General features: G+C 38.2%; 2 protein-coding genes across 17 annotated transcripts in view; one reads left to right on the forward strand and one right to left on the reverse strand.

The window, feature by feature from the left end:
• Trip12 (thyroid hormone receptor interactor 12) overlaps positions 1 to 26,880 on the forward strand; it is a 119,107-nt gene that overhangs the window by 29,553 nt on the left and 62,674 nt on the right. For 10 of the 16 annotated variants that reach the window (XM_052193466.1, XM_052193464.1, XM_052193470.1 and 7 more), the window contains 3 exons: positions 12,920 to 13,045; positions 14,424 to 15,226; positions 25,659 to 25,764. In XM_052193466.1, coding sequence (XP_052049426.1) covers positions 12,920 to 13,045; positions 14,424 to 15,226; positions 25,659 to 25,764 — 1,035 coding nt within the window. The remainder of the gene's footprint in view (positions 1 to 12,919; positions 13,046 to 14,423; positions 15,227 to 25,658; positions 25,765 to 26,880) is intronic. The other 6 variants (XM_052193475.1, XM_052193476.1, XM_052193477.1 and 3 more) reach the window with 2 other exon arrangements.
• On the reverse strand, positions 4,941 to 5,232 carry LOC127692731 (60S ribosomal protein L39-like). The gene has a single exon (XM_052193344.1). It carries the CDS (start codon positions 5,169 to 5,171, stop codon positions 4,941 to 4,943), a length of 231 nt encoding a protein of 76 aa, XP_052049304.1. The 5' UTR covers positions 5,172 to 5,232.

The following is a 26,880-nucleotide window of genomic DNA, read 5'->3' on the forward strand; positions in this document are numbered from 1 at the left end:
TGTATGAAGACTACAGAATGGGGAGCTTCAGGAATATAAGATCATTTTTAGTTTCACCACTTAGATAACCATGGAATGTAGTTCTGTTCCATATCTTTATTACTTTCCTTTTTTTGTATCAGACTTTTCAACATAAAATAGTTTAGTAGGAGTAATAGACTATTACCAGTTAATATCACTGGGTATATACTTTTCCAGAATTCTGGAATATTCTTCCAACTGAGAATTGAAATGCCCACGTTCATTTTCTTTCATTGCATGATTGGAGGAGATTCTGTGTCATTTCCCACCTCCTGAAGGCTGGCTTGCTTTTATTTATTTATTTATTTATTTATTTATTTATTTATTTATTTATTTATTTTTCTTTCTATAAAAGTATATGTGCCTATGACTGCAGTTGAGTGAGGTTTTTTCATTCCTGAAAATGAATTTATAAAGGCTCAGATATTTTGATGACTTTAGCAACTTGTTTATAATCCTATTTGTGTACACCCTCTTATCAAAATGTTAATTAACAGAGCATAGACTTATTCATTTCATTTGAGACAGGGTTTCATGTATTTGAGATGTTTTTGGTATTGATCAGCAAAGTATTTGATCATGGGGATTGAATCCTGGGCCTCATGAATACTGGGAAAGCATTGTCAATTTAGCTAGAGCTTCATCCCAAGCAGTGCAGAAAAAGATTCTTGTTGGTAAAAGTTAAGCCTTTCTGATTGTTGTGAAGGAAAATCTTGCTATTTATCGGCCAGATTTATATAATTTCTTGTTAGATGATCTTTGTCTCATTTCAGAAATGCTTGTTACATAATTACAGCTCTTTATGGAAGGTTATTAAGTTACTAGCATTGAAATTTTTATTTTTATATGCTTTAATGTACGGAAGTCTGCAAAATTAAGTCCATTCTTATTCTTTTAAAATAGCTTTTTTCCTTTTGTTTATTTCATATTTGATTAATATGTTTAAATCCAGTAAGAGAGAAATTGTTCCTACAAAATTTTAATAATTACTTTATATTTGGTATATTTATCCAGAGCTGTAGGATTTGTTTGTTTTGTTTTGTTTTTTCTTTTTGTTTTGTCGTTGTTGTTTTTCCAAGACAGGGTTTCTCTGTGTAGCCCTCCTGGCTGTATACTAGGCTGGCCTCAAACTCAGAAATCTACCTGCCTCTGCCTCCCAAGTGCTGGGATTAAAGGCATGCGCTACCACTGCCCAGCTTGATTTTTTTTTTTTTAATTAACATTTAAAGCGTTTTAAGGATGGCAGATTGGCTTAGCAAGAAAAGGTGCTTTTCTGCCATGTCTGATGGGCTTTTTCTATTATTGGACTTCCTCATGATGGAAGGATGAAACTGACTCTCAAATGTTCTCTGATCTCCACATTTGCATCATAGCATCCACATAGCTGCATATATACTCACAAATACATGTACAAGCTTGAAGCAAAGATTCTGAAAAATCAGTATTAGTTATATGGAAACAATAGACTTAAATTTAATTTTGCTTTTTGCTTTTTTTTTTTTTTTTTTAGTTTAGAATAGAGTTTAGGGCATGGGGAAGGGGAGTTGAGAAAGGGAGTAGAAGCAGAGAAAGAAGAGGCTGGCCGGGAGCACATGGGTGGGAGTGGGGATAGGAGAAGGGTTAGAGAGCTTGATTTATTTTTGTTTTTGAAATACAGTGTAGAATATAGCTGTTTATACCTGTGTATCCAGTATTCTGTCCAGGTGTTTGTATCTTTTGTTAATTTAAATATTTGCCTCCTTTTACTGTTGATCACTCACTAGGAAGGATTTAACTTTTCTTTAATGATTTGACAGATTATTGCAGTGGACAGAGATTTTGTTTTGTAGTGTGTGTGTCTAGAGCTTTAGTACTTCTTAGAATTGAATAAATTTAAATTTAATTAATTTTTAAAATTTTGTGGTATTAGGAATTGAACTTAGGGTATTGGTACAGTCTACTGGGTAAGCACTGTTCCACTGATTGACATTCTTGGTCCCTGTGGGATAAGGCAGATGAAATAAGAATGTGCTTATATTAAAATTTTGATGTTGCAACTTATTTCATCTTAGTTTTCCAATTTACATTACTGCTATTAAGAAATGTAACTTTCACTGTCTCAAAGTGATGGTTAATCTTCATTGCCAGTTTGCTAGATTAGAGTCACCTAGGAGATGTTGTGGCAAAACACACTTTTTACTGAGGAAAGATCTGCAAACCTCAAAGAGGGTAGCGCCATCTTGTATGCTGGGGACCTCAGACAATAATGGAGAAATGGAAGGAAGCTAGTCCAGTGCTGACATTGTCTTTCTCTACTTTCCGCCTCGAGTACCACATGATTCCTCTTCCGTGGTATATGCCTGCTCACGTCTAGTTGGCCAAGTGACCATGGAGTACAATACTGAGCCAGAATAAATTGTTCCTTATTTATGCGTTTCTTTTAGTTACTTGATCACAAGTATTCTGTTTTGGCATATTTTGTTTCCTTGTACATCTTTAGACTAGTGAAATGGACTTTTAATTTGTGTATCTAGCTTTTAAAAATATATTACACAAAAAGTTGTAGTTCCCCTTAATGGTTGGTTTGGAGAGGAATGAGGTAATCTTTCTCAAATATTTTGCAAGTTATCATTTGTACAGTGGATAAATGAGATACACCCAGTAGGAAATCTAGACTTGCAACTTCTGTTTTTTGTTTTGTTTTGTTTTTTCTAAACAGGGTTTCTCAGTGTAGCCCCGGCTGTCCTGGAATTCAATCTGTAGACCAGGTTGGCATCGAACTCAGAAATCTGCCTGCCTCTGCCTCCCAAGTGCTGGGATTAAAGGCGTGAGCCACTACTGCCCGGCCTGCTTTAGAGTTTTTAAAAACATATCATTAGGTATGGTATCATACTTGTAATTTAAATACTTCAGAAAGAGAAGACAGGAGGATTATGAGTTGCAGGACTACCTGGGCTTTGTCTGAGGCTACTTGAAAAACAAGCTGGGTGATGGTGGTACAAGTCTTTAATCCCAGCAGATGGGATTTCTGTGTGTTCAAGGCCAGTCTGGACTTTGGAGTTCCAGAAGAAACCCTGTGTTGAGAAAAGAATTACACCCTCTTTACAGAAGATAAATGGAATAACTATGGTGGTTTTACCAAACACTTCTTAATCACAGCAGCCCTTCTGTTCAATATTTCCCATTTATCTTGAATGTTTGCTGTTTACTTCTGTTAACTAGATTTCTTCTAAGTATTGCCTAGCCTTTAAGAGAAAGTACAAGACTTTTGTTGGCATTCCTACTCAGATGAGAAGGTGTCCTGGGGACTCAGGTTCCCAGGAACCACACAACTCTGGGAGACACAGGAGCCCAGGAACCACTCAGCTTTGAGAGAAAGCACTTCAACAGAGGTGTTGCAGCTCCTCATATAAGCTGAGGAATTTAGGAGCCTTAGCTGCTTCTGATGAGAGAATCATGCCAGGCAGCAAATCTCATGAAAGAGATTTATTAGAGGGTTCAGGGGGAGAGATGGCTGCCCCCCTTCTCTAGGGAGCAGACAGTAGGGAATTGGACAATGGGCAGGGTTTATATAGGGTTTCTTGATGGAGCCCAGCTTTCTAGTGCAGAGATTTCCTCCAGGATGAAGTTTGGTGGCATTCCAAATTCTGAGCTTTGGGGAGCTCAAGGATTGGGTTTTCATGTTCAGGGATTGGTGGCTTTTGTTCAGACTTTTCACCTAAATTTAGCATAATCTGGAGAAGGTCCTATTAAGGGGTTAGAGATTACCTTTGTGACCTTTACAGAGGCTTGACATATATAACAGGGACCTGGGGAGGGACCTGGCTTCTGGAGTTTGTGAGTCAGAGGGCTGGCCAGTTTCTTGCTTTGAAAGTTTACAAAGCTTACAAAGGGAGTCAGTCTACTTTCCTGCCACTTGAGTGAATAGCCCACAACTTTATGTTCACATGGGCAGGCACATGAACTAAATTGTCAAAAACTTTTTTCTTTTTTTGTTTTGATGGCAAAAATATGAATATGTGATTGTATAGAGTTACCATCTGGCCTATTTCATGCAGCTTCCTATATGAAAATGGGCAGACAGAAAATCAGTTAGACCATATATGGATCTTTACAAGTATTACTTCTGCAGGACTCTTGGGCAGTAGTGACTTTTTGCTTTCATTCTCTTTTTCTCTTCTACACGTGAAATACAACCTATCAGTATAGAGTATGGTCTCTTGATTCTCTCCTACTTATAAATACTCCCCCCCATTGTGTGTGTGTGTGTGTGTGTGTGTGTGTGAGAGAGAGAGGGGGGGGAGGGAGAGAGGGAAAGAGGGAGAGAGAGAAACCATTGAGGGCAGAAGAGGGTATCTGATCTTGGAAATAACTGGTTGAGATATGGGTGGAAGCTAGGAGGGAAGGAACATTTTGAATCAGTGAGTTACCTCTCCAGTCATCTCATTGTGTATGTGTCTGTGTCTGCCTGCCTGCCTGTCTGTCTGTGTCAGTGTGTGTCTATCACAATTCCATTGAAGCTACTTGATTTTGTTTGAGAGACAGGAAATTATGAGGACAGTGCCGTGCTTTTTTTTTCTTTTCTCTTTCCTTTTCTTTCCTTTTTCTTTGACAGGGTTTCTCTGTGTAGCCCTGGCTGTCCTGGAACTCACTCTGTAGACCAGGCTGGCCTCAAACTCAGAACTTTGCCTGCCTCTGCCTCTGCCTCCCAAGTGCTGGGATTAAAGGCATGTGCCACCACTGCCCTGCTCTTTGGTTTTCTTTTTAAATCAGGTAATTATTGTAGCTCATATTGATCTAAAGTTGCTATATGCTAAAGATGACCATGATGAATACTTCTGCTCTTTTTGTTCCTGGCTTGAGCAATATTTTTATTTTGAAAGGTTCTAAATTTTATTACTGGACAAATACCCTAATTTAGACATGAGCAAGTCTCCAGGTTAAAAAGGTTGAAATGTGGACTGATTGTGACCACAATTCAGTATAAACCCCCAGTCTTGCCATTGTGTGAATCCTTTCAGACCTAACTTCATTTTCCAGTGTCTTCTCTTATTAGTGTTGTATCTGATTTTGTTACTAGTTTTCATCTGAATCCACTGAGGAACAGGATGATTTTGCTTCTGTTTCTTGGCCAGGTATAGCTTGATTCTGAAGGTCCTGTGAGAAGACATGTCAAGAAGCCGTCAGGCATAGTGTGCATGATGGTTGAGGAAAGAAGAGCCTGAGTAATTATGCCAGTATTGACTGAATAGTTGTAGTTAGTAGATTTAGTCAGTAGTAGTAAATATTACTGTTAAACCTAGTCAACTTAGCCTGGAGTTTTATATGAATGTCCACCTTCAACACTGAATTAATAGTAGGTGAGAGGACTAATCTATCTTGTCTTGGGGCTGAGAAACAAGATTTATAATGGTTGCCTTGGTTACTGTCAGAAAGGCCACTATTCTCTAGTTGGAAATTGCAAATATTTGACTCTATAGACCAAACATTGCTGACTTGGAACTCAGAGAATGGGGAGACACAGCTAGGATCCATTTCTTTTTGTTTTGTTTTGTTTTTGTTTTTTGTTTTTTGTTTTTTCGAGACAGGGTTTCTCTGTATAGCCCTGGCTGTCCTGGAACTCACTCAGTAGACCAGGCTGGCCTCATCTCAGAAATCCGACTGCCTCTGCCTCCCAAGTGCTAGGATTACAGGCATGCGCCACCATGCCCGGCAAGGATCCATTTCTTGATCTTTGTTTTTTTTTTCCTCCACTTGTTTTTCAAGACAGGTTTTCTTTCTGTGACAGTCCTCATTGTCTTGGAACTCTGTAGACCAGGATCTTCGAATTTACAGTGATCTGTTAATTTCTGACTCTCAAGTGTTGGGGGGAGTAAAGGTGTGTGCCATCATACCCAGCTGTTTCTCATTCTTTTATTATTTACTTATTTTTATTTTGTGTACATTGGTGTTTGAGGGTGTCAGATTCTCTGGAACTGGAATTGCAGAGAGTTGTGAGCTGCTGTGTGGTTGCTGGAAATTGAATCCAGGATCTCAGGATGAGCAGCCAGTGTGCTCTTAACCACTGAGCCATCTCTCCAAGCGTGCCCCCTCACCCCCGACTCCCTATTCTTAACAATGGTCCATATTCAGAATTCCTTCCTAAGGAAGGTTCAGTGTGACTGAATTGGTGTTTCTTCAGTTTTTCTTACATACTATCTCTCCTTTTAAATGTATAATTAGGGATCAGATACTGGAATGGTTAGGAACAATTTAATATTTACAGATCAGTGTGTCCTTTTGAAAATTTAGAAATTGAATAATTGGGCATAGCCTCAATTTTCTTACTTGGAGGCTGTGTGTGATAAGCTTTTCTTAGAAAAATGGTATCTTTTGAAGATTAAATTAGATCATCATTGTAATAAGATTTTCACCGGTCATAACAGTCATTGTAATTCATAAGGCTCTGAGATCTCTATAACACTAAATATGTTAGTCATTCTTTTTTACTGTTTTGGTGTTTCTCTTTTTCCTTGGTATTGTGTAAAATATGTGAGTGAAACTAAGTTGAGGTATAAGGTTCCAGGTTCTCTTCCTGTTACTTGCTGGGCAGCATGTGGAGTTCTGTAATTTTTTTTCTCTACTTTTGGTTGGTGACAGAATTGATCTTCTGGGACAGAATTGCTGTTCATTCTTTAAAGGCAGGTTTGAAGCTGGATGTTCTAAAAAGCTTAGTAGAGGTAACTTGTGTGTTTGGGGTGAATTCAGTAGAATATCTAGTAGATTGAATGCTTTGTTTTTTTTGAGACTGATCTCATTGAGGACAAAGACCAGACTGATATTTATATTAGTGTACATCCATTATGCTTTAGTTCCTCCCTACACTCCCCACCTCCAATGGCTCTCACTGTGTAGCTCTAACTGGTTTCTGAATCTGAGATCTACCTCACCTGCTTCTGAGTGCTGGGAATTTTTTTTTTCTCTCTCTCAGGACCTAGTTTCTCTGTGTAACCCTGGCTGTCCTATATCTCACTCTGTAGACCAGGCTGGCTTCGAACTCAGAAATCCAGCTGCCTCAGCCTTTCAAGTTCTGCAATTAAAGGCATGCACCATAATATCTGGCTCTTTTAATATGTTAAAATGAATTATTTATATAAAATATTTGCTTACCCACTGCTTAAAAACACAAATATGTATTAGCATTTTGCAGAAATAAAAATAAGCAGAAAGAAAACCACTGCCAAGTAACATTTAAATAGGTAAATGTTTGGCTATTGATGTTATGTTTGTTTACTTATTGAGTGTGGCAGTACAAAAGTAGATTTCAGTGCTTCATTTGCTTTGCTGGAAATTTGTAACATATAAAGTTGTAAGACAACTATGGACTTAGAAAATAAGTATAATTTTCAGGTATCTCAGTGGTATCGCTCCGTCTCTGTCTCCTTCTCTTCCTCCTTCTCCTCCATATTCTCCCTCACCACCACCAACAGGGTTTCTCTGTGTAGCCCTGGCTGTCCTGGAACTCACTCTGTAGACCAGACTGGTTTCAGAAACCCACCTCACAAGTGCTAGGATTAAAGGTGTGTGTCACTACTGCCTGCCTGGTCTTTTTTTTTTCTTTTTTTTGTTTTGTTTTGTTTTTTTGTTTTGTTTTGTTTTGTAGTGCTGTGGATTGAAACCATGGCTTTTATATGCTTGGCAAGCACTCTATTGATGACCACACTCAGCCCCATGACTGTGATTTCCGTAATGTGCGCTGACTCCTAGCTTTCACACATAAGATGACAATAACAACATGGGCAGCACATTTCTTCTTTGTCTGCTTTGGCTTGCTTATTGTGCATGATGTGTACATGTGTGCCTATATGTTGTATGCTTTTGTTTGTCCATGTGCATGGGGTGGGAAGGGAGAGAGGGAAGGAAGGAGGGGAGGATGAGAATTAGTTTTTTTCTGTCTAGCTCAGAACAGCCTTAAATTAATGATCCAAGTGCTGGAATTACAGATATGTGTCATCATATCTGCTTGAACCAAACATTTAAAAATCTATAACATAAGGAACTATATAATTTTTAACTAGTCATTTACTTAATTTTTTTTTATATCAAGTGTAATGTACTTGTTAACATAAAGCTTAGATCTCTTTGTAATCTTCTTTGGGATATGAATTGGTGTGTGTGGGTGTGTTGGGAGTTCTGTTTTGGTGCTGGGGATTGAACCCAGGGCTTCATGCATACTACACTATATGCTTTATCACCGATTAAAATCTCACTGTGTAGATCCGGCTTACACTGTGTTTCTCTGCTTAGGGTGATTAGGCTTGCGCCACCATGCTGGGCCTTAGAGCTTTTTACCCTCCCTAGCCATATACTTAATATTGGTGTCAATATAATGTCAATACATTGTAAGCTATTAGACAGTTTTCCTCACTCAGATCTTTTAATTTAAAAGATAAAAATAAATCTTTTAATTTAAAAGATCTGAGTGAGGAAAATTAATTAAAAAACTAATTCTCATCCTCCCCTCCTTCCTTAAAGAGAAAAGAATTGGTAATATGTGGAAAACTACAAAAAAATTAATTCCAGGACCACTGGAGTTTTACATTGACATAGCATAGTAAACTCAAAGGAATATGCCCCTCTTTTTATAGAGATCATAAAGGAAGACCCTACCTGGTTTGAAGATTATAATCTCCCCCCCTCCTTTTTTTTTTTTTTTGTTGTTGTGGTGCTAGGGAATCAAACAAACCCATGTCTTGAAGCATGTAATTATTTTACTGCTAAGCTATGCCTCAAGTCCTACAAAGCTGAAAATATGGACCATCCTTTACATGAGTATTACCTTCTCCCTAAAACAAATGTAATTGTACAATGTCTTAAACAATTTTCTTTAGTGTGTGGATATGCCACAGTGCATGTGTTCATGTTGGAGGATAACTTATAGTTCTTCCCCAGTGTGGCTCCTAGGGATATAGAACTCAGGTTGTCATACTTAGTTGTAGCTATCTTGCCATCCCTGTACAGCAGTTTTTAAAAATAGGTGTCATTACTCAGAGATTAGCATTAGCTAAATAATGAAGGACCATTGCATTGCTAGTTTAATTGTGCTGTGTAATTTTGGCTTTTTAAGCTGATGGCATAGAATTTACTTTTTTGTGATCTGATACTGAGAATTTATCTGATGGTTTTTGGTTCATTGAAGGTCTTAGTAAGGTCATGATGAATGCATTCTAATTTTTGTATTATCAAAAAATTTTTAGTAAACTTTAATAAAACAAAACAACAAAAACAAAGAATAATTTTGTTAGGTTCTGGAAATCCAAGCCAGATAGTGGTGGCACATGCCTTTAATCCCACCACTTGGGAGGCAGAGGCAGTTGGATTTCTGAGTTCGAAGCCAGCCTGGTATACAGAGTGAATTCCAGGACAGCCAGGGCTATACAGAGAAACCCTGTCTCAGGAAAAAAAAATCCCAAACAGATAAAAGCAAGGTAATAGATAACAAAACAAGATCTTTATTTGAATTAGGCAGCAAAAATTGTTCAGTCAGGGGTTAGTAGCATAGACTCAGGAGCTGACTAGGTCTTTGAATGTTCATCTTAATAAGTATTTAAGCAGATGTCAGAATTATAGCGCTTAGGTTGCTACTGATCTCAGTCACAGCCATAGATCAGACTCCAGAACCCCAGGCCAGACTGTCAGAGTTTTTAAGGCCAAACTCTACAAACATCTGAGCCATGTTACAGTTAATTTCCCCACCAGTTACAATTTAGGGATACGGGACTTCTTAGGAACATGCCTCCCACCCCCACCCCCCCACCCCCCCCACCCCCGGCCTTTTTTTTTTTTTTTTTTTTTTTGAGACAGGCTTTCTCTGTGTAACCCTGGCTATCCTGAACTCACTCTGTAGATCATGCTGGCCTCGAACTCAGAAATCCACCTGCCTCTGCCTCCCAAGTGCTTGGATTAAAGGTGTGCACCACCACCACCGCCCTGCAGGAACATGTCTTAATGACATACTTATCCTATTCCCATTGGTTGGGTTACTGAACTGTGACTGGGGGGTCTTGCTGAGTGAGCATTCCTGTCTCTACCTGCCAACCAGGATGTCAGTTAAGACGGAGATCTCTTGGGAACTTAAACTTTGACACCTATTCAGTATGGCTTCAGTTTGGTTACTTCTTACAATTTTGCTTTGAAAGAAGAAAATTGGCATTTATATTTTTTTGTGATTTATTGGAGATATGTAACATTTTACTTACTTATAGTTAATGTATTTAATTGTGTAGAATGTTAGTATATGTATATTGGAGTCAATACATGAACTTGTAGAGCTAGAGGTTGTTGTTTTTTCAAGACATGACTGGAACTAACTCTCTAAAGCAGGCTGACCTTGAATCAGAGAGATACACCTGTGGTCACTTTCCAGGTCATTGCCTGGCTCACTCCGTACATACTACCTTACTAGTTGTTTGCTTGATTGTTTTTAAGACTGGGTCTCATTTTCCATCTGACTTGGCTGGAACTACCTATGTAGAAGGAACTACCTATGTAGAATACCTATGTATTCTAATCTGAATTCAGAGATCCATCTCTTTATGCCTGGGATTAAAGGTGCATACCACCACACCTGATGGAAAATTTTCTTTATAAAGCATTTAAAAGAATAGTTGTCTTTACTTTTTGAGACATGGTCTTACTGAACTTGGAGTTCAGGATTGGCATGAGTCTGGATTTTTCAGTCTCTGCTTTCCAGCACTGGCTTACAGGCCCATTTCACAGTACTGTGTTTGCCAGGAATCTTGATTCTTAATGCTAGTGTATCAAGCACTTAAGCAGCTGAACTATCTCCTCAGTCGGCTTCATAATATTTTCAATGATTATTAGTCTTTGAGTACTTGTTTCAATACACACATCCACCCACCCACACACACCCACTCACCCCCCACATACTGCACCGCACCCACCCACCCACCCATTTTTATTTTTCAAGACAGAGTTTGCTTTGGTTGTCCTGGGACTTGCTTTGTACACCAGACTGGCCTCTATGGCAGGGAGAGATCTACCTGCTTCTGCCTATGGATTGCTGGAATTAAAGGCATGTGCCATCATACTTAGCTTAATTATTATTAAAAGATGTTTACTTTTGAATAACAAGTTCATGGTTTTTTAATTATAAAACTTCTGAGGGCAGCTTAATGGGATCAGTTGTTTAAGCATGCTCTGAGTTCAGTCTTAAATAATAACAAAGTACAACTAATAACAAAGTACAACAAAATTATGAAAACAATACATAGTACCTGGATGATGATATAATGTATGAATATTATTTTATTGCAGATAAGTTTCTCGAAAACATGTCATACCTCTCTTTTAAGTACTTTTAGAACAGTTTGCAAAGTTAGGAAACAACCTGGGGACTACTGCATAATCAGCCCAAGTTTTACACCAAACTATAATCCAGTCAGAATTACTTCTTTTAGGAAAGTAATTGTCTTCAGTATTAATACTATTGTGTTCTCATTCTTTTTTATCATGCGTTTTTTTTTTATAAAGAACCAATTGTTTTTTATTAATAATATACCAGTTTTTGTTTTGTTAATTTTTCTATTTTTCCCAGAGGCTGGTTTCCTTGGAACTCAATTTATAGACTAGGTTGGTCTCAAACTCAGAGATTTGCCTGCCTCTACCTCTCAAGAGGGCTGGGATTAAAGGTCTGTACCACCACTGCCAGGCTACTATCAAGTTTTTTTGATAGATAATTTATATGCCTTTTTAATCAATAAAATAGAATCCATACTAAAGTTATACAAAAGATTTAACAGTTAACATAATTTCTTCAAACTTGAATAATGCTGCCATTGATAATTAAATTTTGTTGTAAATAGACAAAATGTAGGTATATTTCTAGAGTTTTTTTGAACATGCACTAATGTTTTGTGGTAATTATTAGGTGTCTTCAGGATGATGTATATGTATACGTGTACTTTCTATTGATTAATTTTATCTTGATTTCATGCTGTTTTATTTGCTATTTGATGACCACATTGATTTTTTTTTTTCTCTGAAAAACCAGGTTGAAAATGGGTTCATCCAGTTCTGTATGTCCTTACCTGACTTTTAATGTGCAAATTGGAAACCATCATTTTGTGAATCACAATTGCTTTTTTCCTACAAAGTTTTTAATTTGTTTTATAGGTTCTCCCCCTACTCTCTCTGTTGGATATTGAAACCAAGATCTTTTTTCATGATAGTGAGGCACACAGTTTACCACATACTGGTCTGCAAAGTAAAAACAAAACAAAAAACAGGTTCTTTCCTCTGTGCTGGAGATTGAAACCAAAATCTTGTTCATGATAGCTAGGCACACACTTTACCATACATTGGTCTGCATACCCGGCTATAATAAACATTTAAAAACTATAGTCACACCTCTTATTTTTTTTAAGGCAAAAGAAAAAAATTATGTACAAGTATTTTGATAATGTTAACCTTTTATCAAGTTATATATACCTATGTTATTTACCATTTCTTTCTCTAAAACATTCAAAGTTCTCAGGTTTTGGAATATATAGTACATTGTCATTTAGTCAATCTGCACTGTGTTATTAAAAGAAGTGTATTTGCTGTGTGTGTGTGGGTATGTGTGTGGTGTGAAAATATTAGAATTTTCTGTAATGAAATCTGAAAAATTGCTTAAATAAGCTCAATATACATTTTGGTAACTGATATTTAGGAATTTTAACTTTTAGGTTATAGAAGTGGTTGGTTCTAAAGGCAAAATTACTTTTCTCAGATTATCTGATAAATTTAATTAATATTTGGAAGACGTGTAGATCAACTGATTTTGGGAAGCTTTTTAATGTAAAAATATTTCACATTTCGATACTGCATTTGCATCTCAGTGTCCTGATAGATTTCTGTTTTGATTTTTTGCTGACAGGTCACATTTAGGGCAGGCAAAACGTAAGGGATATATCCCTCCTGAGAGTAGAAAATCTAATTTTAAGGCACCCAAAGTGCAATCTAATACTACTTCTGAACTGTCAAGGGGACACCTTTCTAAAAGGTAAATTTTCACATTGCTTATACAGTTTGAAGGAAGACTTAAATTGGATTTGAATTATTTCATAATATTAAAGCTTATGTGAGGCTTTCTCAAATGTTAACTACAAGTTTTTTCTCTATTTTATTCACCTTTCATTGGAATTGCTGATACCTACCTTAGAAAAAAATTTTTTAAACTTTTTTTAGGAGTGAAGAGGTTCCTCATTTGCTTAACAAAACCATGATAGGCATTTAAAAAACCCTGTGAGTGTGAGTGTGTGTGTGTGTGTGTGTGTGTGTGTGTGTGTGTGAGAGAGAGAGAGAGAGAGAGAGAGAGAGAGAGAGAGAGGAGAGAGAGTGTGTGTGTGTGAGTGAGTGAACACCACTGCCCACAGAGGCCAGAAAAGGGCATTGGATTCACTGGAGCTGGAATTAGAGATAAGTTTTTAAGCCACCTGGTATATGTTTTGGGAACTGAGCTCAAGTTCTATGGGAAGAGCAACAACTGCTTTTGCTTAAATGCCTTTGCCCCAGTTGTCAGCATTTCAAGGTGTCATTTAACATTTTCTTTAATGCTGATTGCCAGAACCTGTTTAAGTCAGTATTAGGATTCTTTTTAAAAAATTATATATACAATATATATAAATATGTATATGTTTACATATATGTGGGTGCTAGAGGAGAACAGATGAGGGCTTTGGGTCCCCTAGAGCTGGAGTTACTGGTGGTTGTGAGCTACCCTGTGGGTGCTGAGAACTGAACCCTGGTCCTCAGCCAAAGCATCAAGTACTCTAAACCACTGAGCCATCTCTCCAGATCCTATTTGTAGGAGGCTTTGCAAAGGGGTGTTACTATTTTTTGTTTTACAAGATGTCTAACCTTTCAGAAAATGCTTATTTTTCTTCTGTGCATTGAGAAAACATTTGTCTTTAGAGCTTCAGAATTCAAGTTCAGTAGTTCTGAACTAAGCATTGTTTTTCTTAAAACAATAATATCTTTTGATTAGGAATGTTGGTATCAGTGATGTTTGAATCAGAGTACTCTCACTTTGATCTGGGCATGGTGTCAGAACCCTAAAATTCCAGCACATGAGAAGTGGGAGGCAGGAGGACCAGTGTTCAAAGAGTGTTTTAGCTGAAAACCTTTTTATAGACCATTATGGGTTATGGAGAGATATCACTTCCCTCCCTGCTCCCGTAAGGACAGAGTACATTTACAAATCACAGTACTTTCCTTCCATTTTCAACTATTTGAAAATGTTAATAGTGGGCTTCTGAGGCCTTGTCCCACCATCCTTTTCCCCAAAGGTCCAGAGATTTAAAGGAGTTGGGAACAAATGTTAGAAGACAGGTTTGCTCATGACAGGCAACTGCTAACTCTTTTCTTATCTAACTTCTTAGAAGCTGCAGTTCATCATCTGCTGTCATAGTTCCACAACCAGAGGATCCAGACAGAGCCAATACTTCAGAAAGGCAGAAAACGGGGCAGGTGCCTAAAAAAGACAATTCTCGAGGAGTGAAACGCAGTGCTAGTCCAGACTACAACAGGACCAATTCTCCTAGCTCTGCGAAAAAGCCCAGAGCATTTCAGCATATTGAGTCTCTCTCAGAAACCAATAAGCCACATAGTAAGTCAAAGAAGAGACATTTAGACCAGGAGCAACAACTGAAATCTGCACAATTGCCATCAACAAGCAAGGCTCACACCAGAAAGAGTGTGGCTGCTGGTACTTCACGGAGTCAGAAAAGAAAGAGGACAGAGAGTTCTTGTGTTAAGAGTGGTTCTGGGTCCGAATCAACTGGTGCCGAAGAGAGATCTGCAAAACCCACCAAGCTGGCTTCAAAATCGGCCACCTCAGCCAAAGCTGGGTGTAGCACCATCACTGATTCTTCCTCTGCTGCCTCTACTTCCTCCTCATCTTCAGCTGTAGCCTCGGCCTCTTCTACTGTACCAGCAGGTGCCAGGGTGAAACAAGGAAAAGACCAGAACAAGGCCCGGCGTTCCCGTTCAGCATCCAGCCCTAGTCCCAGAAGAAGTAGCAGGGAAAAGGAACAGAGTAAAACTGGTGGCTCTTCAAAATTTGATTGGGCTGCTCGCTTCAGCCCCAAAGTTAGCCTACCTAAAACAAAACTGTCTCTTCCAGGGTCTTCTAAGTCAGAGACATCAAAACCTGGACCTTCTGGATTACAGGCCAAATTAGCAAGTAAGTTTATGGGGAGATCTTTGTTTATTCATAGAACATCTCTTGGTTGGTCAGGAGTGATTTTGCTTTCAAGTCAGTTTTATTTTTTCTGTCTTGGATTAATTTTATCTCCATATAACAGTGCATCCTAGTTGAATTTGTAGAAACAGGTAAGGAATGTCTTTATTACTGCTAAGTAATCATATTTCAGTGTTTGTCTTTATAGTATCTGCTATTCAGTTATTTTCTAATGTCAACACTGGGAAAGTTACTCTTTCTGTACTAGATTTTTTTTTTCTGTACTACACTTTAAAAGCAATATTTTATGACTTTTAAGGGTGCTTTTAATAAAAAGATAATTGCTTCATATATTCCACATATTTAATTTAATGGAAAGAATATTGTCCTCTTGAAGCTTGTAGAAGAGTAGAAACAATTCATCCAAGCAAAGAAACAGGTGGAATAAGCATAAGTATGTTTTCCTTTTTGAACTAGCCTTGGGGATGGGGAGATCTCTCTCTCTCTCCCTCCCTCCCTCCCTCCCTCCCTCACCCCCCTCCTTTCCTCCCTTCCTCCCTTCCTCCCTCCCTTTGTCATTCTCCCCCTTCCCCTTTCTCTTACTCACTCACCCTGTCTTCTTCCCTCCTTCAGGATACTTTCTCCTTAAAACTCTTGGGAACAGATGATGCTGACCCAACTGTTCATACTGTATGGTTGAAGCTGTTCCTCCCTGTTCTCTTGTAAGAATATAGAAAGGATAAAGAGACTCAGAGAACAGTGAGCCACATCCTTTTCACACTTTTTTTTTTGGTGTTGGTGGGAGTTGTTTTGAAATAAGGTTTCTCTGTGTATCCTTGGCTGTTCTGGAATTCTCTCTGTAGCCCAGGCTGGCCTCAAATCCTCAGAGATTGCCTGCCTCTGCCTCTTGAGTGCTGAGACCTAAGGCACACACCATCATTAATTACCTGGCCCTTTTCACAGTTAATTACAGGTCTAAAGGTTTTATTTTCTTTGTGATTTTTAAATTCTCAACCCAGAGTCTAAGCATGCTGCTCAAAGTACTTTCTTTCCTTTTTTTAAAAGATTTATTTCATGTGAGTACACTGTCGCTGTTTTCAGACACACCAGAAGAGGGCATCAGATCCCATTACAGATGGTTGTGCGCCACCGAGTGGTGCTGGGAATTGAACTCAGGACCTCACAGTCAGTGCTCTTACCCACTGAACCATAAAAAGTACTCTCCAGCCCTCAAAAGTACTTTCAAGTACTGTGATTTTTGCCAGGGATTATAGGCATATATAGCAATAGCTTGAAGTTCAGGTAGTTTTCTCTTTTGAGTCTTTTATGAGACTGTGGCTTGGTAGAACTGTGGTATTTATTGGTTATTAAAAGCCTTTGAGTGGTTGCTGCTAGCAGTTTTTAAAAAAATTACATTTGTGTTTGTTGTATATATGTCTGTGGGTACACATGCCATGGTACATATGTGAAGGTCTGAATACATTACTTCTCTTCTTTCACCATAAGGGTCCTGGAGATGGAATTCAGGTCTTCACACCTTTTGCCAAGTGCCTTTACTAACTGAGCCATGTGACCAGCCCTTTTACTAACATAACATTCTTGTTCCGCAACTTCCCTAATGTTGAATCAGCCTAACTTAAAATAGCCAACTAAGTTGTTAACACTGTTTAGTACTAAATCTGTAGCAATGTATCTACACGTACCTGGGCATGTGCTATGGTGTTTGGGGAGGACAGAGGTCAACTTGTTCTCTCTGCTTTGGGTTATGGTGTGTTTATATTTGTCAGTTAGTAAGCTCTGTATCTGGTTATCATAACTTTTTTTTATAAAGGGTTTTTTAAAAAAGATTTATTTATTTATTATTATATCTAAGTATACTGTAGCTGTCTTCAGACATTCCAGAGGAGGGAGTCAGATCTTCTTACATATGATTGTGAGCCACCATGTAGTTGCTGGGATTTGAACTCAGTACCTTCGGAAGAACAGTTGGTGCTCTTAACCACTGAGCTATCTCTCCAGCCATAACATTCTTTTTTTGTTAACATATATCATATGGTTGTTTGAAAGGTGACATCATTTAAAGTGGTGCAGGTAATAGATTGAGATTTGCAAGTTTAGTAGTTTGTAGTCAAAGGACCTGCTCAAAGTTTGGCCTCTCCATGCCAAGATTTTCATGACAGTTGAAAATACTGATGTCAACTCCTATCCCCCACTTCTCACTTGAAGAGAAGTAAGAGCATATGGCTTTCTTTGTGGTATCTTTGCTACACAGTTGTGTAGTTTTCATAGCCAGTGAATTGTATTGGATTTACATTATTGCAGATGATTCATATTCTCCCTTCTCAATGCTTCCCTCAAGTTATTTATCTCATTCTGTTCTTATTTTTTAAGGTAGTTCCATGGCCAAGTGATGATATACAGTAAATATTACAAGGCTATGTCCTATGTCTTCAGCCTTGTCTCATGGCTTGGTTTTCTTTTTGCATTTTTTATGAGACAGGGTTTCTATGTAAGTAAGGTAATATCCCAGGCTAGAACTCTTTTTTTTTTTTTTTTTTTTTTTTTTTGGATTTGTTTTTTTTGGAGACAGGGTTTCTCTGTATAGCCCTGGCTGTCCTGGAACTCACTCTGTAGACTAGGCTGGCCTCGAACTCAGAAATCCACCTGCCTCTGCCTCCCAGAGTGCTGGAATTGTAGCCATGCGCCACTACCGCCCAGCGCTTGAACTCTTAATAACTTACTTTTATGTGCATTTGTGTTTTGCCTGCATGTATGTCTGTGTGAGGGTGTCAGATCTTGGAGTTACAACTTGCATTTGGGTTCTGGGAATTGAACCGGGTTCCTCTGAAGAGCAGTTAGTGGTCTTAACTGCTGAGCCATCTCTCCAGGCCCCCCACCCCTCAAGCTTGATCTTTTAATCTTCTTGCTTGAGCCTCTAAAATGTACAAATTACAGACATGCAACACTATGCCTGCTGAGCTTTCTTTTCTTGACAGATAACACTTAAAAACTTTATATACATTAAGTTTTTGTTTGCATTTATGTCTGCATCTACATGCATGCCTGGTTCCTCTTAGGTAAAAAGAGGGTTTCAGATTCCCTAGAACCAGGGATGTATGAAAGAACAACCACTAACTACTCTTATGGAAGGAATAGTTTCTAGGGCCAGGTATGGTGGTGCATACCTTCAATCAGAGGCAGAAGTAGGCAGAGTTTGAGGCCAGTTAGGACTACATAGTGAGATCCTTTTTCAAGGAAGGAAGAGAAAAGAAAAAGAAAGGGGCAGAGGAAGGAAAAGGAAAGGAGTATTTAATAGGTATATATTAATTACACAAAGTGGGTTTCATCAACTCTTCATAAATGCATGTAATTTAATCATTTCCTTACCTTTTGTTTACTTCTGAAAAATCCCTTACTTCCCCAACTTTGTGCCTGTGTGTGTGTGTGTGTGTGTGTGTGTGTGTGTGAATAAATTTCACCAGGGCCACTAACAGGATTATAGCATGAGGGATTATTTCTAGGATGTTTACCCAACAATTTATGCCGCTTAAGAACTGTCTTTACCTTTATCATCAGTTTCTTTAAATAGGTACAGATCTTGAGGTTGGAAGAGGGGTTGTCTCTGAGCCTTTACCCTTTATTAGATTGTTGATGAGGCTAGTTTTAAGAGATCGTGTGAAGCTGTGATTTCAGTTATTGCTGTGTATTCAGGATTACAAAACCAAGTCATATTGGGGAGGTAGCATTTCACTCCCCCGTTTCCTCAATTTTCCCTCAATTTTTTCCCCTAAATAAAATAACATTTATTTGTGTATGCAAGAATGGTCGTTCACAGGTATCATTTAGTGTATGTCAGAAGATAACTTGTGGGAGTTTTCTTTTACCTTGTTGGTTCCAGGGCTCAAACTCTGGTCGTAGACTTGACAGCAGTGTCATTACCTCTGTGTATGTGTCTGTATGTCTATCTGTGTGGTAGGATGGGTTAAGGAAGTATGAGTAGTGTGTATGGGGTGGGGGGGGGGTGATGGCATTCATATTAGGCCACATATTAAGTTTAGGGAAGAGTTAGTTCTTGCTTTCTACCTTCCATTCTAGGGACTGACCAACCCTCATTTCTGTCTTACTGGCCCCAAACTATTAAGTTCCTCCACCCTCTTCTGCTATGTTCTTTACACTTTGTAGGGCATGGTTTGGATGTCCCTTTAAAACATTCAGTACTGTTCACCACCATCCCTCCCATCCCCCAGGACAGGATTTTTTTTTTTTTTTTTTTGTATGTATGTATAGTCCTGGATGTCCTGGAACTCACTCTGTAGACCAGGCACAGAAATCCACCTGCCTCTGCCTCCCAAGTAAAGGCACATGCCACCCCACTGCCCAGCCACTCTTTCATTCTTATTTGTTACCACTGAGCACTGCTGAGATGCTTATCTCACCAAATCTGTGAACATGAACATAGTTATTGATATGATAAGCACACCATGCGTTTTTAGTAATAAAATAGCAGCAATAGCTTTCTCAGAATATACCACCCGATCCTTTACAGTAACAAATGTGAACTAACTCCTGTGGATCATCAACTTTGATCAGAAAGCAGTTGGTTACCAATTTCACAGACATGTTGTTACTGTATCAGTTGGCTCATCTTGCCGTGAGATCCACAGCTGAGTGATAGTGCTGGTGGAAGATGTGAAGGCTAGGCAGTAAAACAAAGAGGAACTTTTAAGCCGAGTGCTAGCTTGTTTTTTGTTTTTTTTTTGTTTGTTTGTTTTTCTATATTCTTCTAGATTATGGCAACCTGTCGCAGGGTTTTACTGTCCCGCTCCCCCACCTCTCCCACCCCCCCACCCCAGACAGGGTTTTTCTGTATAGCTTTGGCTGTCCTGGAACTCACTCTGTAGACGTGGCTGGCCTCGAACTCAGAAATCTGCCTGCCTCTGCCTCCCAGTACTGGGATTACAGGCGTGTGCCACCACCGCCCGGCTGACTTTTTTTTTTTTTTTTTTTTTTTTAATAGAAATCTCATTTAAGCAAAACCAAGAGTTCTGTCAGTTCATTGCTCATGAACAAATGAATTATTCAATTAAACTTGCTTTACATTATCATTTATATTATTAGACCTCATTTTCCAATGCCACTTTCTTTTTTGCAGTGTCACTTTCTCAAACTGTTGTATGTTTTGGGAGAGGTACAAAGTACAGATGAACAGTCTTGGATTTGAATCCTATGTCTGTCATTTTAGCAGGTGATGATTGCTGGAAAGTTTATAGAATTTATTGTGAAATGGGTGTAATACTTATTTAAAGTGTAAGTGCATATCTGCAGAGACTTATGTGGTCAGTGCTTTCCTAATCTCACTGCTACTACTTGTTCTAATTTCTAATTATAGCCTTAAGTTTTTGAAATAAGAGAAATAACCAGTAACTTTTTTAAAAGCATCTAGTAATTATTATAGTATATTATATAATTATATTAGTAATTGTATTAGTTGTATATGATTTAAAAACAATGCAATAGTGGTTTAGAGTAGTTATTTGGGAATTTTATTCCAGAGTGTTAGAACAACTTTCCTGAGCACTTTATATACTTTATACATTTAAAGTAGGAGATAATTAGGATTTGAAGATAGTTTATTGTGACTTTGAAACCGTTGTGTTCTTCACTGCTTTCCCTCCTTCCTCTTCTTCCTCGTCTTCCTCTACCTTGCTAGTTTTCATGTTTTATTAATAAAAAATAGATTTGATAATATTAAAACCCTTGAGAAATAAAAAGATGCCCTTTTGCTTGTGAAGTAGTGATAACTACCTTTTGAGTTTCAGGTTTCATATTACATAATTGCCCATATATTTGAGGTTTTGGTTTTTGAAACAGGGTCTCTACACAACTCTTAAGTGTCCTGCATCTATTTAGATCAGGCTGCCCTCAAACTCAAAGATCTGACTGCTGCTGTCTCCTAAGTGATGGTATTAAAGGTGTGTGGCACAATGCCCTGCTGGTTTTTGTTTTAAAAATAAAACAATTCATAACAAAAGACTAGCCAGTAAGTAGAGTTCCAAGATTATAGGTAGATCATGGAGTAAATTGTTGATATAGTTTCTGTCCAAGGTCATAAAGCAAAGAAGTCATAGTGCTGAGATTCAAACCCAGGCCATTCTAAAATTGCTCTTCAAGTGAAAATACATAGCAATGAAGAGATTAAGAGAAAGGGTCTGTTACTGGTTTCGAAATATTAGTGTTTCTTGGGAGAGGTACAAAGTACAGATGAACAGTTTTGGATTTGAATCCTATGTCTGTGATTTTAGCAGCAGATGATTGCTGGAAAGTTTATAGAATTTATTGTGAAATGGATGTAATACTTATTTAAAGTGTAAATGCATATCTGCAGAGACTTAATTACATAGTCACTGTTTGTGGCTACCACAGAATGTAGGAAGCACAACTGAAAGTAAGTACCTTTGGCAAACGTAGCAATGCTTTGACCATTGTACAAATCTGTTTCTGTGCTGGGAACACTCAGATGTTAGTTTCTGTTATCATGCCAGTTTTATAAATAACAGTTCAATTATAGTATTTTAGTAAGGGCTTTATTGCTGTTAAGAGATACTAGGACTACGTCAAGTCTTGTTTTTGTGTGTGTGTGTTGTTGGTTTTTTGTTTTTGGTTTTTTCGAGACAGGGTTTCTCTGTATAGCCCTGGCTGTCCTGGAACTCACTCTGTAGACCAGGCTGACCTCGAACTCAGAAATCCACCTGCCTCTGCCTCCCAGAGTGCTGGGATTACAGGCGTGCGCCACCACCGCCCAGCTGATTATGTATGTTAAGTCTTATAAAGGAAAATATTTAATTGAAGTTGGCTTAACAGTTTCAGAGGTTTAGTCCATTATCATCATGGTGGGAAGCCTGGCAGTACCCCAGGCTGTAGGCCACCTCCATACCCCTAAGATAGATTTATTTAATATGAGTGCTCTGTTGCTGTCTTCAGATACACCAGAAGAGGGCATCGTGGCCCATTATAGATGATTAAGAGCTAGCATGTGGCTGGGAATTGATAACTTAGTATCTCTGGAAGAGCAGCCAGTGCTTTTAATCACTGGGCTCTCTCCAGCTTCCAAGGCCATATCTCTTAATAGTGTCACTACATGCATTAAACGTTCCTTTAATCTTATTTTCAAACTAATATTCTTACAAAACAAGAATAAAAAATAAAACAATATGGCAGAACATATTCAGGATTTTAATGGGATTATGGTTTCTTTTTGTTTGTTTGTTTTGTGGTGCTTAGGATTGAACTCCACATTATACATGCCAGGCAAGTATTGTGCCACTATATTAACTCTCTAACTCCCTGACTAGCCTTTTTCCTTTTGATTTTTCTTGAGTACTATTGTGTGTCTGTCTGTCTGTCTGTCTAGGCATATAAGTGTGAAGGCCAGAGGACAACTTTATAGAGCCAGTTCTCTTCAGGCTTTTACAGAAGTACCATTATCCACTGAGCCATCCTGTGGGCTCCTTCATGACTTTTGAATTCATCAAAAGTTGTTGTTTCACATCCTCAGGTGGAATTTGACTTAATATTGAGGAGCTGACTTCTAATTAGACTGATTTGCTGCCTAATAATTGCTTATACTGTATTCTATAATGAAACATCATCATAATATTTTTAGATTTTTCCTAGGTTGATAAAATTTTACAGGGAAGATTCTTTGAAACTCCTATCTGAAATTGAAGATGTGTTAAACCTCAGAGGAGCTTGAAGCCTTCTGGGGTATGGAGTGGGGATATGTCGTATTTATTTGTGTCTCTCTCCTTTAATCAAGGATTTCTGTAATTTACATGTGAAATATCCTGGGTCCAGAAAGTTGCCCAGCTATGTAATTGCAACTATACAGGAAATCTATAATCTGGATCTGGAAATTTGGTTGCTTCATAAACTTCTCATCATTGAATCTATGGTTTTTAACCTCAAAATTGGTGGTTCTTGGTGTTATTAGTTCCTGACTCTTTAATGTGTCTCAGTTTTCTGCCTTTAACATTTGGACTGCAGTATCAAATATATTTGCTTTTCATTCAGAAACTTGACTTGTGATTGTAGCTTTCATTGTTACACCTTTTGTGGGTTTATGTTTGTTGTTTCTGCCCTGGGACTCTTGTTGTCCAGGCTGGCCTCAAACTCAGATCTATCTGCCTCCAAACCTAAAGGTGTATGCCACCACCTGACTGACTTAGATTTTTTTTCCCTTTTCTTTTTGTAATGAGTACACACCTGTCTTCAGACACATCAGATGAGGGCATTGGATACCATTATAGATGGTTTTGAACAACTATATGGTTACTGGGAATTGAACTCAGGACCTCTCAAAGAGCAGTTAGTGCTCTTAACCACTCTCCAGCCCAAGATGATTTTTTTTAAATGTTATCTTAGTGGCATTTTGTGAAGGGGGAGAAATTAGTGCATGTTTTTAGTCTTTTTTTATTCAGAAGGAAAGAGGTTTTCTATACATGTGTGTAGCGATGGTCGGCGTTTCTTTGCTTTAGGCCTGTTTCTGTTACTATCATGTTATGTAGAAAGATATACACCTGACGCAAAATTCTTATTTTTGTTTGTTTTGGTTTTTGCTTTTTGAGACAGGGTTTCTCTGTGTAGTCCTGGCTGCTCTGCATCTCAATCTGCAGACCAGGATGGCCTCAACCCAAGAGTCTGCCTGCCTCTACCTCCTGAGTGTTAGATTAAAGGCTTGTGCCACCTCCTTTTCAGATTTTCAAGTGATATAAGTAAAAGTTGTTTTGCTATTTTTAATGTATATACTGTATATTTATCATCCTCTCCCATTTGCTGTTGAGTGTTCTTGATTTTGAGATACAGTCTTGTGTAACTCAGGTGCTTTTGAAATAGCTGTGTAGTTGATGTAACCTTGAATAAAATTTGTCTTTCTCCGAGACAGCCTCATGTAGCTCAGCCTTATTTTGAACATAATGCTCCCATTTCAACCCTCAAATACAAGGTTTATAGCATGTTCCACAAGTGGCTTGATTTTTTAAAAGGTTAAAAAAAAGAGATACCAGTTGACTAAATCTGTTGTCAGCTCCATTGCAGTGTGTACTACTTCTGCTGTGTCTTCTGTTAGTAAGGATAAAGGCTGAGTAGAGTAGAAGAGAAAGCCTAGGCATGTGACTACATCAAGACATTTGGGTTGAAAATAAATGGAAGAGCCAGCCAGTGGTGGCACTTGCATTTAGTCCCCAGCATGTGGGAGGGGACCCCAGGTAGATATCTGAGGATAGCCAGGACTACATAGAGGAACCCTATCTTGAAAAACAAAAACAACCAAAAAGGAAATTCAAGAATTTTTAAGCCTGACTTTATTATTCAATTATATTATAATGTCCTTTTGTATTCACTTTGTCTAGTTATTCCACAGTTTGTTTATTTAGAGATAAGTTATTTAGAAATAAAAATTTCCCAAAAGTTTTGTTTAGATTAAATGTCACTCTGGCCATAGACTTTTGTCTTTAGAGTCTGATTTTTGTTTGTTTGTTTGTTTGTTTGTTTTTTGATGTGTTTTGGTTTTTTGAGACAGGGTTTCTCTGTGTAGCCCTGGCTGTCCTGGAATTCACTCTGTAGACTAGGCTGGCCTCGAACTCAGAAATCCACCTGCCTCTGCTTCCCAGGTATTGGAATTAAAGGCATGCGCCACCATTGCCCGGCCTGATTTTTTTTTTTTTTTGAGGACTCATCTTTCCTGACAATAAAGATGATTTCTACGTGAATGAGTTACAGTTTTCACTTAAGAGTAAAGAATATGGAATATATTGCCCAGCGTATATTAGAACTTTAGTCGCAGCTATCACCATAAATGCATTAGGTAGCTAAGTGTATATATATAAATGCAAAGTATACTGGGTTGATTCCTAATTATCCAAATATTGTACATTCCATTAATCTTTAGTTCTATGCTCATGGAATCGCATAAATGTTTTGCTCTTTTTCTGTTGATTTTGATTTAGCTTTATGTAAAGTAGCCAAAAATGGATGAAGGTATAGTATATAAAGTTGATATGATTAAATTCTTGAAGTTCAGAATATATACCAGAGAAAGTTGAGAAGCTGGAGGGAAAGGCTGGACTGCTACTGTAAGGTAATGTTTGGGCTGAGTGATTGCTCTGATCCTTAAGAACTGAGGAAAGCTGGGCAGTGGTGGCGCACGCCTTTAATCCCAGCATTTGGGAGGCAGAGGCAGGTCGAGGCCAGCCTGGTCTACAGAGTGAGTTCCAGGACAGCCTGGGCTATACAGAGAAACCCTGTCTCAAACAAGAAAAAAACAACAACAAAAATAAAACTTGAGGAAAGAATTGGTAGGCTTTTAAAAAGCAAGGGTTCCTGGAGATTTAATTCACAATAACGTAGAAAATTTAACTTTTCTATTCCCCATGTATAGGTTTAAGAAAGTCTACCAAGAAGCGCAGTGAGTCCCCACCTGCTGAGCTCCCCAGTTTGAGGAGGAGCACACGCCAAAAGACCACGGGCTCCTGTGCTAGTACCAGGTAATCAATTTAGAATTTTTGAGCCTATAGTTTTCATTTCAGCTTTGATCAGAATTTTTCTGTACTTAACACACTACCTTCCTATATCCCCTTTATTTACTTCTCTTTACCTCCCATTCCTCCTCTCCTTCCCTTCCATTGTTTATGACTGGATCTTGGATCGTGTCCTAGGTAGCCTGCTGCTTTTAATCTTTACCTCAATCTTTGAAGCTGTAGGTTTACAGAGGTGTGATCCACTCCCAGCCCAGTTAATGTAAAGCAATGCAATTTACATATTAAGTAAAACTAATGTAATAACTTGATATACCTTTCTTTAAAAAAAAAAAAAAACTCTCCCCTTCCCCTTCTAGAAAGGGTTTTTTTTTTGTGTGTGTGTGTGTGGCCCTGGCTGTCTGAAAATCACTGTAGAGCAAGTTGGTCTTGAACTCTCAGAGACCCACCTGCCTCTGGAGTGATGGGATTAAAGGCATACATTACCATTTCTGGCCCAGAAACCAAAAACCAAAAACCAAAAACAAAAAACCCAAAACCATCACTTTTTCTAAGTGGGTCAGTGTAACAAATATATTTCATGATTCTAGTTATATATAATTCTTATTGCACTAATTATCAGTGGAATTAAAGAATAAACTCAGCCAGGTATGGATGGGCTTGAGTAATCCTAAAACTTGGGGGAAGAGGCAAATGACATTTGGTATATATAGCTTCAGGATGGAAAGAGCTACATAGGAAGACTTTATCCCAAAGCAGATAAATTAAAAACATCAGAATGAAATCCCTACTTTCATAATCAAAACCTCAAAGGCATGATTACTTTTTGACACGTTTAAACTTTTTTTTTTTTTTAAGATATTTTACAGTTAATTACTAGTATGTAGACATTTGGTTGATCTGGACCTAGTGATGCTTCCTGGCACTCTGGTGGCAGAATTTTTTTTTTTTTTTTTTTTTTTAGACAGGGTTTCTCTGTGTAGCCCTGCCTGTCCTGGAACTCACTCTGTAGACCAGCCTGGCCTCGCACTCAGAAATCCACCTGCCTCTGCCTCCCAGAGTGCTGGGATTACAGATTTCTATTATAGGTAAAACAGTTGCTAGGTGTGGTGATGTACAACTATA

The sequence above is a fragment of the Apodemus sylvaticus genome, chromosome 9 (assembly GCF_947179515.1).
Source record: "Apodemus sylvaticus chromosome 9, mApoSyl1.1, whole genome shotgun sequence".
Taxonomy (NCBI): Eukaryota; Metazoa; Chordata; class Mammalia; order Rodentia; family Muridae; genus Apodemus; species Apodemus sylvaticus.

Bases quoted from the DNA above. Each gene is read 5' to 3' on its own strand.
- LOC127692731 (XM_052193344.1), bottom strand. From the start codon at position 5,171: ATGTCTTCTCACAGGACCTTCAGAATCAAGCTATACCTGGCCAAGAAA.